The following is an 18,043-nucleotide window of genomic DNA, read 5'->3' on the forward strand; positions in this document are numbered from 1 at the left end:
TTGATTTTATAATGTGACGCGTTGTGAGCTTGTATTTTCAGCATGCAACCAAGTGTAAAATGACATGGATCTCTTGTCCAGTCTAGTTTTTATTTGTTGACGAAATTATCAATACATGTAGTCTTAGTTTTAGTCATAATAGCTTAGTTTTCATTTAGTTTCCATTTCGTTTTTGTCAGTGAAAACAAAAGGTAGTTTTAGTCATAGTTTTAGTCAACGAAATCAACGCTGGTTGTTTGGGACAAAGACATTGTATAGGTTTAGCGTGTTCTGTCTTCCCACGCATTGTGGTTCCCAGTAGCACCTCCATCGGTGCTACTGCATACAGCGTTCCTCAGCACACCGGCGCAGCGTCTGCTTATGTTTGGAGTTTTCCCACCCTGCGGTGTCACCATAAATCAGATGATTTATAATCTTAGCCTCCCAGGATTGTAACTTTTGCTTTTGTTATCAGGCCACTAGAGTGGTTTTGACTGACTGCTCACTTTCCCCATGATACACTCCAATGACTTTTTATTCAAAAGGCAGAAATGCCTGCACACATATACTGCTTCTTGGCAATAAAGATGAGAAAGTGAAAGGTCCCAACGAAGGTATGAGATATGATCTATGCCAGCAAAAGGCATCAATATTATGCACTGCTGCTTTAGTGTTAGCCTACACTACAAAACGTTGAAAGGACCCTGCAGGTCTTTCATTATGACAAGGATAACTTGTCATTATGAATGACTGGGACCCTTAGGCATTAAAGTGTTTAGGTGTTAAATATAAACGTACTGGTTGTGGTTCTGAAAAATAACATCCCACATTTTGTCTGTGTATGTATGGCATACAATTCAATACAGTTGAAATAGTATAGCTCTATGTAATGAAAATGGATTGCACAATGCGTCGACATGTCAAAGAGCTTAAAGGCCATTGCATTTAAAACAGTATATCCCTCGTTTTAATTACATTTTGTACATTGATGATTAAGTCAATATAAAATATTTAAAGGGGCACGGTGGTTAGTGCTGTCGCCTCACAGCTAGAAGGTCCTGGGTTCGATTCCCACTGGAGACGCTGTGGGTGCTGGCGGCGTGTTCTCTCCTCCACTTCATCAGTGCCCATACCCGAGGCGGGGTGGGCGAAAGGGCCTTTCTGTGTGGAGCTTGCATGTTCTCCCCGTGTCCCCTAGGGTAGGTACCCTCACAAAGAACATGCAGTAATCCTGGTCTCTAAACTGCCTCCCCCTGGCCAGCCGGGGCGCCTGATGGAGGGGAAAGGAACTGGTTGGAATAACGTGTTCCTTCCACGCGCTACGTCCAACCAGGGAAACTCCCCCCTGTCAGGTGTAAAGGAGCGACTTGGACACTCATGCAGGAAGCATGAGTTCAAGTCCGTTGCTCTCCCCAGGTTGGCGGAGGGTGTGTAGAGCCCAGGATCACATTAGATAATTGACACAGGGGTCAAAATACAAAATCATGGGATAAAAACAAACAAAAAACTACTCTCTGAAGAACATATACTGAGAACGGATTTATGTGGGGGAGCTTATAGCTTCATTTAAAATACAAAATATAAACGTTATACGTCTTTGCAAGTAGTTAATGAAACATAATACTGTACATTTAAAGCTCAAAGGAATACTCCACACAAAAATGAAAATTGTCATTAACAACTCAAATGGATAGTTTATTTATGCACACAAAGCAATTTAACTCAAAAAGGAGAGGGACATGTCAAATTCAGTATAGCTAGTGCTTAAAAAAAAATCACACCTGGTCAAATGTGTGGTAAACCATCTCGGTCGCTTGAATTCTGCAGAAGAACACATGCTAATGTGAATTCACGGCCGAGTTACCAGCCTAGACCACACCCAGGCAGGTGTGGGAACTCACCATATTAGTATAAACACGTGGGGGAGATTTCATATTATTGTCGGGCATAGCATGACCATTTGGATTCATTTATCTTGAGTTGTGTAGAGTAATTTAGAGTAATTTCTTGCCTTTTCTGGAACTTTGAGAACTGTACACACCATGCGATGCCGAGCCATGAGGCCAATCTCCTGTTTCTGTAGCGTGAGGCAGCTTACTACAACTACTGTACACCCCCTGGACATGACGCTAGTACGGTATGTCGCAGTATCACTGTCACCAATGTTCACAGTCTTCGGTATGACCCGGCCGGGGATCGAACCCTGACCTCCCAGTCCCAGGGACACTCTAACCTGAGCTGGTGAAACAAACTGAAGTCTGCTGGTGGTAAACTCCTTGTTTATTCTAACAGACTGTGTTTCAACTGGCTGATAAGCAGTCACACCCAATTAGCTCCAACTTGTTTTGTGTGAATAACGTTATTTTGTCCAATCTTTATGGTAGAGTACAAAATAACATATACAATTGGGGGGGATGTTGTATTTGGAATCTGTCTCCCTAGTGACTCGGTAGTGTTTCTGGCTTGACACAAATTTTGACCTGAAAGTCAAAATTCAATTTCTCACATAAGCAAGCAGGCAGGCTCCATTAGCTCAGTGGTAAACATGTTAGCACTTTCACAGGAGATCCGGCTTCAAAATGGGGGTAGAACAGGAGAGTTACATAGTACAGCTTTAAAATAAGAGCTATAGTACACCTTTATTTTCCAACACTTCTTGAACTGAAGGATTGATTCCTTTGTGGGAAAGGTGTCAGGAGACATCAGATTTGATTCATGTTGATTCCATATCTGGGGCAGAGGAAGATTAACAAAACAAAAAGTCATACAGGGTGGGAAGGGGTAAAGTGGGGTTAGTTAGAGTGAGTGCTGCTATGCAAAGGTTGGCATAGAAATGATAAAAGTACATTTGATCTTTAGAAGTTTTGAATAGGCAGAGGAAGGATTCTTGATTTCTCTGAAAGTTGTATGGAGAGACAACAATTCAGGATGTTGGCAAGAATGATCTGAAACAGCTCTGGAAGTATTGGCCTGTTTCCAATGTCCCATAAGTCTTTGCGTTTTGTGTGTGCATAACTTCCTCTTCCTCTTGCTGTGTTGCAAGATTTTGCAAGAGAAACAAGTGGCCAGGTTCTTTGAAAACAAGCACAAAGGAAAATAGCAGATCTACAAGCTCACAGCGTTATTTAAAAAAATGTTGAGAATAAATTGAAATATTTTGAATATTTTTTAAACATTTTAACAAAAATGGCACAAAATATTTTCAGATGGATGTCCATGGACAAAATAATCTGGGGTTCCTTGACGTTTGTTATGAGCTGGTCCAGCCGGCTACATTCACTGCCATGTATTCACTGAACTTCCGGTGCGAGTTTTGGCTCCCATGAAAGTGTCCATGAAAGTGTCAGCGCGCAGCCCAGTCACGTGACCATGTCCTTTCCTTCTCTAAGCTTCCTTGATTTTGGGAACCGAATTTTGTGCCCAAATCGGTGGAAAACAGCCCCAATCGCTCTGTGTGTGTTAGGTCAGTGGTGGGTCCGGGGACCCCCAGGGGTCCTTGAGGGAGTTCCAGGGGGTCCCCAGCTAAATGATAGTTTGGAACCAAAACCTTATGGGTCTGTAACTCTGAGAGTGTACAAATGGAACCAAATCGACCCTAACATTTGGCTCCATTTGTACACTCTCAGAGTTAAATTAACATTGATTTTACAATATAAATTGGGGGTCCAAGAGATAGAAATGCCATTAAATGGTGGTCCGTAGACTAATGCATGTCAACCTGGGGGTGCTTGAAATTAAACGGGTTGAGAATCTCTGCTAGAGCCGTACAAATCTTCTCTAATGGGGGTCCCTGGCATATCTTTTCAAATGGGGGTCCACAGGTTAATTAGTGTCAATTTGGGGGTCCTTGACATGAAAAAGTTTGGGAACCACTGTGGGTTAATGTGTATGTTAGGTTACTTTTTCCATAAACATGACTGAACCACAAGTCCTTTGTTACAACTTGAATTGTGTTCTTTGTCATTCCTGTCATTACGAACATCCCCGCTGATCTCTCACTGCTCTTGTGTCCCCCTCCGTCTTAACAGGAGAACCCGTACTTGTGCAGTGACGAATGTGACGCCTCCAACCCGGACCTGGCCCATCCCCCACAGAACATGCAGGATCGTGAACGCAGCGGTCTACTCACCTACTGGCAGACGGTCACGTGGCGACGCTACCCCGAGCCCCTTTTGGCCAACATCTCCCTGGCCTGGAACAAAAGCCTGGAGCTCACGGAGGACATCCAGATCACCTTCGAATACGGCCGTCCCACTCACATGGTGCTGGACAAGTCCATGGACCACGGGCGCTCTTGGCAGCCCTACCAGTACTTCGCCGACGACTGCCAGGACGCCTTCGCCATGCCGCCCCGGCGCGTCCAGGACCTGACGCCCGCCAACCTCACGCGGGTCATCTGCACCGAGCAGTACTCGAAGTGGGTGGGCTCCAAGAACGACAAGAACGTGAAGTTCGAGGTGCGCGCGCGTTTCGCCGTGTTCGCCGGGCCGCGGCTGCAGAACATGGACAGCCTGTACACGCGCATGGAGAGCATGAAGGGCCTGAGGGACTTCTTCACCTTCACCAACCTGAGGCTGAGGCTTCTCAAGCCGGCCCTCGGAGGCACCTATGTCCAGAGAGACAACCTCCTCAAGTACTTCTACGCCATCTCCAACATCGAGGTATCCGCAAGGTGAGGGATCTTGACTCTTCTTTGTTGAGGGGCGCTGCTAGCCCCTCCTATGTCCAGCTTTTAGTGTGTGTGTGTGTGTGTGTGTGTGTGTGTGTGTGTAAAGTGTGTGTGCACAAACTTTGTCCTACACAAACATTAAATTCCCATTGACACTGAATGGACAATTTTACGTCATAGTGTAAACACAAACATTGCGAACACAAACATTGATATGTTGTGTATATACTGTAGGAGGCTTTCAACTCTCAACTGTCAGTAAGACGTTGACGGTGATTAGAGTGCCCCTCACTTCACACAGGTGTGATATGTTTAGTTTACAATGAATCATTTGAAAAAAAGGAGAGGTCGCACAACTCGTATAGTCACGATTGCATCGTGACTATAAAAAACGAATGCTTGCAATCGATTCAGAATCATGAATAACCGCACACACCAATAGTAGGCTATTTGCTACAATGAATAACTTATCAATTACACAATAATAATGTACTTAATATGCCAGCATCAAATGTAAAACCGTCACTGAAATTGTAAACATTATGTTTTTTTTTGCCGTTTTATTTTTTATAGACTACACATTCCAATTACTTTTTTTATATTGTTAAAGACGGTAAAGCTACATGGGAGGCAGCTGAAACACCATTTCCAAAGGGATTAGATAGAGACAGCAGTGGGGATCATCTCATAATATTACCACATATTGCTCTGCCTTAAATTGATAATAATTACGTGTCAAATATTCCTGCACTCTCCTCTACCAAGCTACAGTATCCCCAACATTGAAACTCATCACTTTTGGATAGATTTTCAGTTGGCTAAATGTGAATTTATTCCCCAGGCAAATTTCTGTCTGAGCTCACTTTGAATTTGGTACCTTTTCAGTGAAAAAGGTAATATCTTGTCATGTTTGATTGGCAGAATACATGAGCAAGGGACACTTGCTTGATTATACTTTTGTACGACAGTGAATAATTAAATTGTCTTTCTTTTTCTTTCTTTCTTTCTTTCTTTCTTTCTTTCTTTCTTTCTGGAAAATCTGTGGAATGAATAATTACTCCACAAAACATATTTGACTCTTTACATTCAGCTGTTCTGAAAGATTACTTATACTGTATACAGTATGTTGTTGAAATTCACTTCACCTGGCTTTCTCATTGTTTTGATGATTTAGCTGTACATGACTACACACAAACACTCGCGCACACACACACACACACACACACACACACACACACACACACACACACACACACACACACACACACACACACACACACACACACACACACACACACACACACACACACACACACACACACACACACACACACACACACACACACACACACACACACACACGCTCATATCCAGCCTAATCCGAGGTCACTCACAATGACCCTATCTCTCGCCATGGATCCTACGCTTGCTGTCATTGGCCGGTGAGCGCAATGATTAACGACACAAGCAGACAGCCTCGGTGGTCTAACGTTAACTGTGATCCACATTGTGCGTCGGGGAGCTGGGAACCCTTACATGGCAACTTTGTGACAGTGAGGGATGGTCGGGCCGTCACGCGCCCTGCTTAGCATCAACAAGCCATCTCTCCTACCTTTCAGAATTGTTATTCCAATCAATACGACAGGGTGACATTTGAATGGTATTTAACACCCTCGTTGGGTTTGCGTATTCGTGCGTGTGTGTGCGTGCGTGTGTGTGTGTTTATTTGTGTGTGTGTGTGTGTGTGTGTGTGTGTTTGTGTGTGTGTGTGTGTGTGTGTGTGTGTGTGCGTGCACGTGTGTGTGTGCACACGTGTGTGCGTGCATGTGTGTGCGTGCGTTTGTGCGTTCGGTGTGTGCGTGCGTCGGGGTTGGGGGTTGGGGAAAGTGAAAACATGTAAGCGGTTCAGAGGTGTAAGTTGATGTGGGCGTCTGCCTGTGGATAGGGGGGGGGGGGGGGGGGGGTGTTTGATGAGGTCCTGAGTGTATGCTGACACAGCACACAACATGCGCCCGTGCAATAACACACACACAGACTTGCACGCGCAAGTCTGTGTGTGTGCACACGCGCGCGCACGCACGCACACACGCACGCACACGCGCACACACAGATCTCTCTCTGGCACTGGGGATAGGACCTGGAGGTATTGATCACAGGAACTTTTCAGGCTCAGCACGGAATGAGAGGGAGGGAGAGGTGGAGAGAGAGAAAGTGGGGAAGAGATAGATAGAGACAGAGCGAGAGAGAGAGAAAAAGAGAGAGAGAGAGAGAGAGAGAGAGAGAGATGGTGGAGGTGAAATTGTTCACAGCTACGCTATAGAACAAACCTCCAAAATCCAATAACTTTTATGATCGTCAGGACACATGTTTGTCTTTATTGGCGGCGTTCAGTAATCACAACAACATCACAACAGTTTGATCATTTTCACTCGGAAGCACAGCAGCGCTATACTCTACAGCCTGCAATACTCGACGCAGTTTGCCTCATCCCGCACCAAATTAACGGTAAGCCGCCATGAGCCGTTGTAACTTTCAGATTCATACAATTGCGTCATGTTTTTCATCTCTTTGTCTCTTTTCCCATCCTGAAAGCTGTTTCGGGCTGCAGTGGCAGCTGGTGGTGACAGTATCTTCATGTGTTGGATTCGGTATCAGAGGCTCCTAAATATAGCCTTGTTGGAGATGACTGAGGCCAGTCCATCTTCCTTCCCCCGCTGCCCACACCTCCCGTAACATAATCACTAATCAATAAGTTATTCCGGGCGGCCAGCAAGGGGTATTGGGTGATGGTGGTGGTGGTGGGGGGTCCTCGGCAGTACAGTACAATCATGTGTGTCTGATGCTTACGGCTGCAAAATTGATTTTGGAGGGCCAGACGATTAGTCAATGTTCCCTGGACAAAAGGCTAAGCTATTTCATCTCATCTCATCTGCCCTTAGTAACATACTGGGATTTTCCAATGCTTAACCCATTTAGACCTGAGAACAGATTCTATACAAATGTCTTCTGAATCATGACAGTTTTCTGCAAAACCACATGTTTCAATGTCAGTGTGCTCAAACTATTTCATGTCAAGGAGCCCCAAAAGAGTTTGGCCACCGACTCCCGTCTGAAAATACGTATGTTGTCCCAGGGACCACCCCCCCAGAAGCAAAGATTTGAGTTAAAAACGTTCGCTCATGAAAGAATATATATTCCAAATGTGTGACACATTTTCACAAAAAAAATAAAGAAAATAGCAGATCTACAAGCTCGTAGCTATGAGCTTGTAGATCTGCTATTTTTCAATATAGCTACATTATAACATAACACCTATAAAAACACCAAAAGGGGCTCCCGTCCTGAACGTGTTAAAATTTGAATAATGAATATTCCGCTCCACTGGCGCTCTGGCGGGTATACGGCACAGTAAAATGGTTTTTTATATGATCAAGACCGAGAGGCGGAGTGTACTGCAGGTCACCGCGGTAATGAGATAGGCTGCCCGTTATCGATGGGAAGAGGGCTCGTTGTCACTTCCTGGCTGTATTGTATGTCCCCAGGCCCTCCAGCGATGCATGGCTCTCTGGCTGAACCCGGTTAAAAGTAATGATTATTAGTTAACTAAACATTGGCGCGAGTTGATTCCGGACGCCGGACGGAAGAACAAGCTCCGTTCCTTTTTAAACCGACACAGAGATACACGGCCCTCTTTGTGCTGCGTGTGTCTGATCTGACGCAGCAACTGTCAGAATGACTGGGCTGTGCGATAAAGAGCTGGCGCAGGTATGCGGGAAGCCAGGTATACTCAGGGCCCCAATAGTGCTGTTTTATCAATAAATACGTAACGTGAGAGGCCATTAAGTGCAAGCGCAGGCAAGTGATGTTTGACAGGAGGAGGGGTGGTAAATTTAGATCTGTGGACGACGTGCTGAAATCACTCAGCAAACTGGATCGCACGCAGGTCACGCAGGGTGGAGGACGGTTAGAGGTGTAGCAGAGATGTAAAGGACTTCTCAAAGAAGAAGAGGTGATCGAAGCAAGGTCAAATGCAATAGGGTCGATATAATAGTATTATAGTGTATGATTCAGCACTCGCTCATCACTCGCCGTGCACTCGTTGCAAAGTTCTACCAAGGTTAACCGTAATGAGCTACTGTACGGACCGAAAAGATGAACTCAAGCCAGAGCCTCTATAGGCTTAGTTTGCACTCATTTGATGTGATATAGCCTACTCATACTGACCGCAGGGTGGGATTTGCAGGGAGTCGCGGGTAATCGATGCCTCTGCTTCTGATATGCCCCTCTGGCCATGCTGTATTATGTTTTATCCCTACTTCTGGTCAGACTGAAATACACGTATGTATTGTTTTCTTCGCAATGCCGTACAAAGACGTATTATGCTAGGGCTTGAGTGGTTAAAGGACCACTTCACCACTTTTCAACCTATCTTCATATAATAGGTCCTCACTAATAATCATGATAAAATGGCACGATTCTTTTCTACTCAGTCTGTGTCTCATAGGAGTGCTGTGGGCAGTTTAGAAACAGTCTTCCAGTGACATCATCATTAGGCAGATTATTTTTTAAACAAGATTTTTTTACAAAAATGTTTAGATTTTCATTATCGTGAGAACGATGGCTTCCATTTTCGTATTGCAACTTTTCAGGACTAGAAAGCGTGCAGTTTTTATTAGCTTGTATTCCCCATCGATGATGTCACTGGAAGACGGTTTCTGAACTGCCCACAGCCCTCCTATGAGACACAGACCGAGTAGAAAAAAATTGTGCCATTGTTTCATGATTATTAGTGAGGACCTATTATATGAAGATAGGTTGAAAAGTGGTGAAGTGGTCCTTTAAGAAAATGTCGCCATGCAGGGAACCAGTATCCCTCACAGCACAGGTCATGAGAAATCCATTGCCTATATCATTAAAGAAAGAGTTGCAATACTTCAACTGTAGGCCATCATTTACATCGGTCAAATCAGATTGAGCAGGAAGCTTCAGCCGTACAGTAAGTGGTCATCTCAGATTCAGCCTCGTTCCATCTTCCTTGATCTCCTTACCATTGGTCTGCATTGGTCATCCCTGAGAACGCTGCATGGAACGCACCGCAGCGGGTCATGGCCGGCCTGTTGTCTCCATTGACGCACTGCAAAATCAGAATCTGTATGAGTCTGAATCTATAACCCTGACAATGTAAATTTGTACCAGTAAGAGTCTTGCTTTGACACGCTCAGGGTTAGACGAACACTCTGCGTTTTTGCAGTGTGGATTAGGAGCGGGGGTCATGGATCGAGGCTTTCTAATGAAATAAGCGGCAGGTCGTAGAGCGGGTCTTTATAATGGAATAAACGCTACGGCTGTAAGCTCAGGAAGAGCCACCTAAGTGGATTACGGCCAAGATGGAGGGAAGGAGACGGAGTGGGGCGAGGAAGATGAAGATCAAGCTTGCATTAGTCTTCGTCCTGAGTGGTAATGACTAACATCAGATCCTTTTACTGCCTTCAACTGCTCCTTCTTATCTGATTGGCTGCATGGCAGGTGGGGTGTAGAGTTTAGAACGTCTGTTATGAGTTAGCCGTGTGAAAGGATGAAGATTCCTGAACACAGACAAGACAGACAGACAGACAGACAGACAGACAGACAGACAGACAGACAGACAGGCAGGCAGGCAGGCAGGCAGGCAGGCAGGCAGGCAGGCAGACAGACAGACAGACAGACAGACAGACAGACAGACAGACCGGAAGGGGGCGGGGCAGCTAAAATCAATATCAATTATGTAAATACTGAGTTGAGCAAACTTAAAAACTGTCCGGGGTGTTCACATAAGCCTGAGTAGACGATAAAATGACCAAAAGTTTGATGGGAGATTAATCGGCAAACACATCGGTATATCGACCGATATTGGCCTTAAACCGATATATCGGTAATCGGTATCGGTAAAATAATATATCGGTTTTAGCAGAAAACCCTAACCCTTATTTTATAATAATTATGTTGAAAAATAAATTTGAAAAAAGCCTGAAAAAGCCTTTTGTAATGATGAAGGCTGCAAATTATATCAATGTTTTCTGGGGAAGCTTTCAAAAGAGTCAACAAGGAACATTTTTAAATGAAAATACTACATTCAAGCTGTTTGTGTTGGGATATGGGTCAACATTTCAATAACGGTGCATCCCTAGTTTTGGAATAAAGAGGCATTGCTTTATTTTAGTTTAGTTTAGTTTATAAGCCTTTCTTTCAGAATGGCCAAAATTATTATATTTTCTTAATACAGAATGAGATCATATCGACATCGGTTATATCAGTTATCGGCCATAACGGCAATTCATTATATCAGATATCGATATCGGCCAAAATTACTCATCGGTACATCCCTGGAAATATCCCTTTAACCCATTTTAAGGCGGGAACCCCTTTTGGTGTTTTAAACATTATGTTATAATTTAGCTATTGAAAAATAGCAGATCTACAAGCTCATAGCGCGCCACCGAGTGGCGCACTACGAGCTTGTAGGTCTGCTATTTTTGAAAAATCGTGAAAATATTTATTTCAGAAAACTGGAGGATTTAGAAGATTTTTTTTTAAATTTTGAGGTCAGGCCTAAATGGGTTAAGGTGTGAAAACAAAAGGTGACAGAGAGTTGGGAACCAGACTGATGCTGGAGAAGGGTTTGGAACGCAGATATAGATTCTCTGTCCTGAACATTTGTTTTGCAATATTTCAAACTGTTAAATATACGCTTAATTTGAAAAGGGTTGTGGAAGTTCATTAAAGCAATCCCTGAAATGCTAAATTATGCAGCAAAGTTGGAAGCCATTGCGCTGCGTGAGTGGGAAACAGGCACGCACATACACACGCACAGGGAAAAGCGCACGCACACACGCACACGCACACGCGCACACACACACACACACACACACACACACACACACACACACACACACACACACACACACACACACACACACACACACACACACACACACACACACACACACACACAGCATGTAAGATAGTAGCGTGGTCACGGTGGTGGAAGTCATCAGTGTGTCCTTCGTGAGCAACATATGGGGACTCCACTGAGAGCAATAGATGAAATAGGGGCGTCACCGTGTGTGTGTGTGTGTGTGTGCAGGCCGGCAGTCTCAGTGGTGGTGGGGCAGGCGCAAAATTGTATAGGCCACTGTTTGTTGTGCTGCGGCGGTAGCAGAGGAAGCATGACCGTGGGGTAACACAGAGAACAGTGGCCTGTGATGCAGGTGTCGCTATAGGGGGTGCATACTTAGTTTAGACAAGTAAGACACGAAGTGCTGTGGCAGTCTGACACACACACACACATGTACACACATGTACACACACACACACACACACACACACACACACACACACACACACACACACACACACACACACACACACACACACACACACACACACACACACACACACACACACACACACACACACACACACACACACAGTTCGTATTGGTTTGCTCCCAATCTTTTGTCCTCTGGTGGCGAGCGGGTGGTGTTACAGCGTGACAGACAGACAGACAGACAGACAGACAGACAGACAGACAGACAGACAGACAGACAGTTTTGGCCAGCTTCTATAGTTAGTGCTCACTTCGTTCGCAACTAGTCAGTGGTTAGACATTAGGTTGGTGAGGGGTGCGTTAAGGCGACCGGTTTAAGGTTGGTGAGGGGTGCGTTAAAACGACCGGATTAAGGTTGGTGAGGGGTGCCGTTAAGGGTTGGGGTGAGGGTTTGAGATAGGTTGTAGGATTGCACGTTTTCCCATGTCGTTTGCCTGGAGCATGAGAAGCAGTGGCCGGCGCCATTACTGCGACCGCCAGGCTCCGTGCAATAAGCGATGTTTTGACCAGACATGCCGCCTGGGAGGGGGTTTTGGAGACTAAAGTGACTGAAAGCGTGCGTGTGCGTGCACACACGCTCGTGCATTAATCAAGATGGCGCAGTCCAGGGTCTAAGCTAACAACAGATAGCCATCCGAAGCTAATGTGAGTAGCCTTTCCACTAGATCGGATCAAACACATTTATACAACTGAATAAGCGTAGATACGTATTTTGACAGCGTCGCTTTTTACGTTTTTTAGCGGGGGAAAAGGTTAAGTATCCTGTGACATGTCAAACTAGGGGATTTTCATGATTCTGAATCCATTCCAAGCATTAGTTTTGCACAAAATACACTCCTTGGGCTAAAAACGGCCATAGACGTCATGACAAATGTGATGAGGTCAGCACAAATGTGATGACATTCTGGGCAAATAAATTTGGGCAAGTGGCTATGGCTGTTTTTAGCCCAAGGAGTGTAGTTTGTTCAAAACTAACGCTTGGAATGGATTCAGAATCATGAAAGCCCCCTAGTTTGACATGTCACAGGATACTTAAAGCAAAAGGAAAGTTTGACATTTTTGCCTGCCATAGGATGTTAACGGTAGGGTCACGAGAAACCCCTATTAAAAAATTGCTCAATACTGACAGCCGGTCAGCAAGTGTATTCATGAATGTATGTATAGACCATATTTTAGGCCAATAAAAAGGCCAAATTTCCCACCCGTCCACCTCGGCTGCCGGACTATATTCAGACTCCGCTGAATTCTGAGCAAAGTGAATCACATCCAAATGTGAGCGGTAGTATGGCTTTGGTGTCAGCCAGAGTCAGACCTGTTACATAATGTATTGCTAATCCGACTGTGAAAAGGGTGATAAAAATTCACAGGAAACAATTACAGCTCAGTAGAGCAGAGACCTCTGCCAAGGCAGCACAAAATGTGTTCTGAAATTGGTCAATATTTTACTCACACAAAGACAAACAACGACTTAACAGCTAGCAGTTAAGTTGGTGAGGAAAATATGACATAACTGCATGGCAGAAGTAAAGTTTTGCCTTTTTCCATTTGGATTTAACGTGTCTTCTAGTTATCTTATCATAATCTAAGAATGAATCTTTCATTTTTAACATTAGTTTACATCACTCACTATGCTTACAATGTGTGTGGACTAACTGTATACACTAAAAGATCCATAAAAAAATCAATAAGCTAGTTAAAGCTTTACTGATGTGTTCAGAACAATATAAACTGATTTGCTAATGATGCTAGTGATTTCTAATGATTTTGCCAACTATAATTTCAAAACAAACAGTAGCCATTTTGACATGAAATAGTAGGGTGAACATAGGTGTTGATACTACCAATGATACTATAATTAAGGTTCCGTTCCATTCAGGTCAAACAGAGTCAGGGTGCTGCTCACTGGAAACACAGGAGTGGGAGTGAACTACAGTGCAGAGGGGCGTCGATCGAAATATGGTGACAGTCAGTTTTCTCCACTGTTTTCTACCAGGGAGGGGAGGAGGGGAGAGGGGCAGGGGCGGGTGATCAGAGAACAGGGTAAATTGTCAAACAAGCACTGCTGAGAAAACAAATAGGTACAAGTAACTATAGGTTAATTGAGACACTTCGGCTCAGATTGACCATAACCATTTATTGCAAAGCTATGTAGCTCTGCTCATGTGATATCAGATGATCTGCGTACCGAGACACAGGTCTGATATCACATTTAATATCCCCGATTATCTGTGCACCAAGACACAGCTTTGATATCAACAACCCCCCAGAGCAGAGCCAAAGATACAATAATCCATGACAATACACAGAAATAACACATCAACACATGATTCAACAAAATGAAACACATCAACACATGATCAACACATGATTCAAACAATGAATCTAAACAATCGCAAACAATACAATAAAAATCCCATAACCCCTGGACTAAGAATTACAGGGAGGAGGCCGGGGAGGTGGGGGACATTTTCACGCAGACGCCACACGAGCTGCTTGACAGCTCAGCATGCAAAGAATGAGTAGAGAGCTGAGGCTGCTTAAGTAGGCAGCCTGAATTGCACTGAGGGAATGAGGGCGTGGCCTGGAGAGGCAGCAGATTTAAAGAAGCAGTATAGATCACTAGGGGGAATGAATGAGGGGGAACTATGTACACACATATATAAACCATCTGCCCTCCGTGCCGCAATGAACTACCGTAACGCTACGCTTGAATTAACGACTGTCATACTGACACCGTCTCCACACCTTAGCGCAAAACGGTCTTAAGCTGCGCACTTCTTAAGCTCTGCGCAGCTTAAATTCCGAGTTTTTAGACAGCTGGTGGATGGAAAAGAAGCTCCACCTCCGCGGACTTTTTGCGCGGAGGAGAGCGTTTCCGGGAATCTGGCCGTCGTGCAAAAAGTCCGCGGAGGTGGAGCTTCTTTTCCATCCACCAGCTGTCTAAAAACTCAGAATTTAAGCTGCGCGCAGCCGAGAACGTGCGCAGCTCTTTCGATAGTGTGGCAGCACCTACACACAAACACACAACATGAGGAAGGATTTAAAGCACTGCAGCAACTCAGACAGTTTAAGCCCTTTTTTAATTCATAGGGTGCAAGTAAAAATTGACAACGTTTCAATGTATCGGTCACATCTTCGTCAGGTCATAGCCCAAGGGCGGGGGCAACACAGTAAGGCTTAAGTATACACATGGTACAGAGGCAAGCCCTTCAATTAACCAATGTCACACAGCCAGCAATAATAGGTTCATAGTATCACGTGGACTCGTGGAGCACTCAGATAAAGTGGTCCAAAGATTAAAGGTCTACATTTAAGGACAACACACAACATCTCTCTCTCTCTGTAAACAACGTACTGTACCATACACTGTAACATCTCTCTCTCTGTAAACAACGTACTGTACCATACACTGTAACATCTCTCTCTCTGTAAACAACGTACTGTACCATACACTAACATCTATTTCTCTGTAAACAACGTACTGTACCATACACTGTAACATCTATTTCAAATAAACATACAGCAACTCACATTTAAGGACAACACACAACATCTCTCTCTCTCTGTAAACAACGTACTGTACCATACACTGTAACATCTCTCTCTCTGTAAACAACGTACTGTACCATACACTGTAACATCTATCTCTCTGTAAACAACGTACTGTACCATACACTAACATCTCTCTCTCTGTAAACAACGTACTGTACCATACACTGTAACATCTATTTCAAATAAACATACAGCAACTCTAGCATCGATCTAAATATGCACCACAAACAGGAAGTGCAGACTCAGAGATATATAAGTAGGCCTTAAGTGCGCGCCACAGACTCGGAGGAGGTGAGTGTCCAGACTGCGGTGAAGAAAGAGCACTGGTGATTACATTTACGTACTGTACTTAAGTCAAATTTTTGAGGTACTATACTTAATTGGAGTATTTCCAATGTTCAGTACTTTTACTTCTACTCCACTACATTTCGCTACAAATTATTTGAAAACTTGAGTTACTTTGTAGATTTTGATTACAAAACATACATTAACCACTTCAGTCCTATATATTTCCCCTATTTGAAAATAGCCAATCAAGCTCACAATGCGTCGCGATGCGACGCATTGTGAGCTTGTAGATCGGCTATTTTCATATACATTTTGAAAACTTGAAACGGGACATTCTGCATAATGAGTACTTTTTACTTAGTTTAAGCGTAGTTTAAGCACATTTTGATATCAATACTTTTGTACTTTTTTACTCAAGTACATTTTGAATTCCGGACTTTTACTTATATTGCAGTTTTGGTACTTTTACTTAACCCACAGAGTGCCAAGAACACAGGATTCCGTTTTAATCTCCACAACTGTGCCAGAACGTAAAAATCTGTCTTTCTTAATTTCATTTAATCAGCAATTAAAAAATATATTTTTTGTTTCTTTGACATGCACGCGTCCAAATGAGAGAATCTGGTGTCTTTAGGATCTTGAAAACAAACTAAGCTAGCACTAATGCTACCGCTGGGCGCCCCTCCACGACTAATAACAACAGCTGTATGGGCTCTACACAGAGTATTAAAAGAATAGAGACTGAACCGGAGCGATAGCCCCGCCCCCCCCGCTATTCATTTCAGTGGAAGTTGCTCAGTGGCGTTTTGAAGCACCCAAAAGAACCGTCTACTTCCGCATTTTTTCGATTTGGACACCAAAATTGGATGTCCAAAATGCGGAAGTGCAAACGAAACGAACTCTCAATGTTAAAGCCCAGCTGCACGGGGTTGTCTCGTCATAACTCCACGGGTCCGCCTGCAGTCCCCACTCTTACCACTAGGGCCGAGCGCCTCATCGTTGGAGAGCCTCACTGGGTGCTTGGCTCTACACCACATGGTTAGTCAGGGAGCCTTTCTTCTTCTTTGGGTTTTCACTCATTCTTCTGGCACTGGCGCCACGTTCTGGCCTGGGGTGGTAGCACACAGTGTGTTGTAAGTAAAAAAATCACACCCGTGTGAACTGAGTGGTGCAAGGTCTTATATAGTCTGATCAGCTGTGGTCTGACGTAATGTCAGTGACCATGGCAACCATGCTCACCTGACACGTACACAGGTACACAAACATAGATACAGACAAAGCTGGTTGTTGGAGTGGTTTGCACCACTCAAAAATGTGAGTACTTTTTCCACCACTGGGAAAGAGTCTACAGACCAATGAGACCATAGACACACCCTTACAGTATGTCTGAATGATACAGAAGTCTACTACTGTATGACAGGAAAATGAAGCCTGAATGACGATGACAGAAAAAAAAAAGAGTGAGGAATCTCTCTGGTCCGTATAGGAGGCTTTGCCTTTTCTCCTCCACTGGAGAATGAAGACAGATTCATACTTTGTCGTGGGACAGCGTCACACATACCAAAAACAGCCGATCTACAGGATCACAACACGCCGCGGCCGTGGCACTTTGTGAGCTTGTAGATCGACTGTTCTTGCCACGCGATGCTGTGGTGAAAATTAGGCATGAGGCGGGGTAACCAAATGCTCCTTCTCACTCCGCCCTCTCTCTCCTCTCCTCCTCTCTTAATGTCAGTCTTCTAGGTCTTCTTGATTATCAATGTAGTGTGACTTTGACTTTGGAAACTGTCACACTGGTCTTGAATTATGCCAAAGTTTTCTTTTTGTGTCCTTTGCTGAGTGAAGGTGAGAGGATGGGAGGTGTGTACGCCCGGATCAGGAGGAGAGGGAGAGAAAGAGAGAGAGAGGCAGATGATGGATTAACTTCTAGTTTCATGGGACCGGCTGGGGTGTGTGATTTTGTGATGAATGATGTTAGGTGGGATGCTCTGTAAATATTATTCTACAGTTCACACATGCTGCCACAGAGCAGAGCCTATAACAGTATGTCTCTCTTATTCCGTTTAGGACTGAGGCCGATTCTAAAAAAAGAAAAATCTTCTAAATCCTCAACGTTTTCTGAAAAACCTACCGTTATTATGTTTCTATGCCAGTGGTGCTCAACCATTTTCATGTCAAGGACCCCCAGA

The 18,043-nt window shown here is 44.2% G+C and overlaps 1 protein-coding gene across 1 annotated transcript in view; it reads left to right on the forward strand.

Annotated features, from left to right (window-relative positions):
- ntng2b (netrin g2b) overlaps window positions 1-18,043 on the forward strand; it is a gene marked incomplete at both ends in the record, with an annotated part of 85,234 nt that overhangs the window by 12,108 nt on the left and 55,083 nt on the right. The window contains one exon of the mRNA XM_079523965.1: window positions 4,008-4,651. Within this exon, the coding sequence (XP_079380091.1) occupies window positions 4,008-4,651 (644 nt within the window). The remainder of the gene's footprint in view (window positions 1-4,007; window positions 4,652-18,043) is intronic.

This window comes from Electrona antarctica (genome assembly GCF_951216825.1).
Source record: "Electrona antarctica genome assembly, chromosome: 16".
NCBI classification, from domain to species: Eukaryota; Metazoa; Chordata; class Actinopteri; order Myctophiformes; family Myctophidae; genus Electrona; species Electrona antarctica.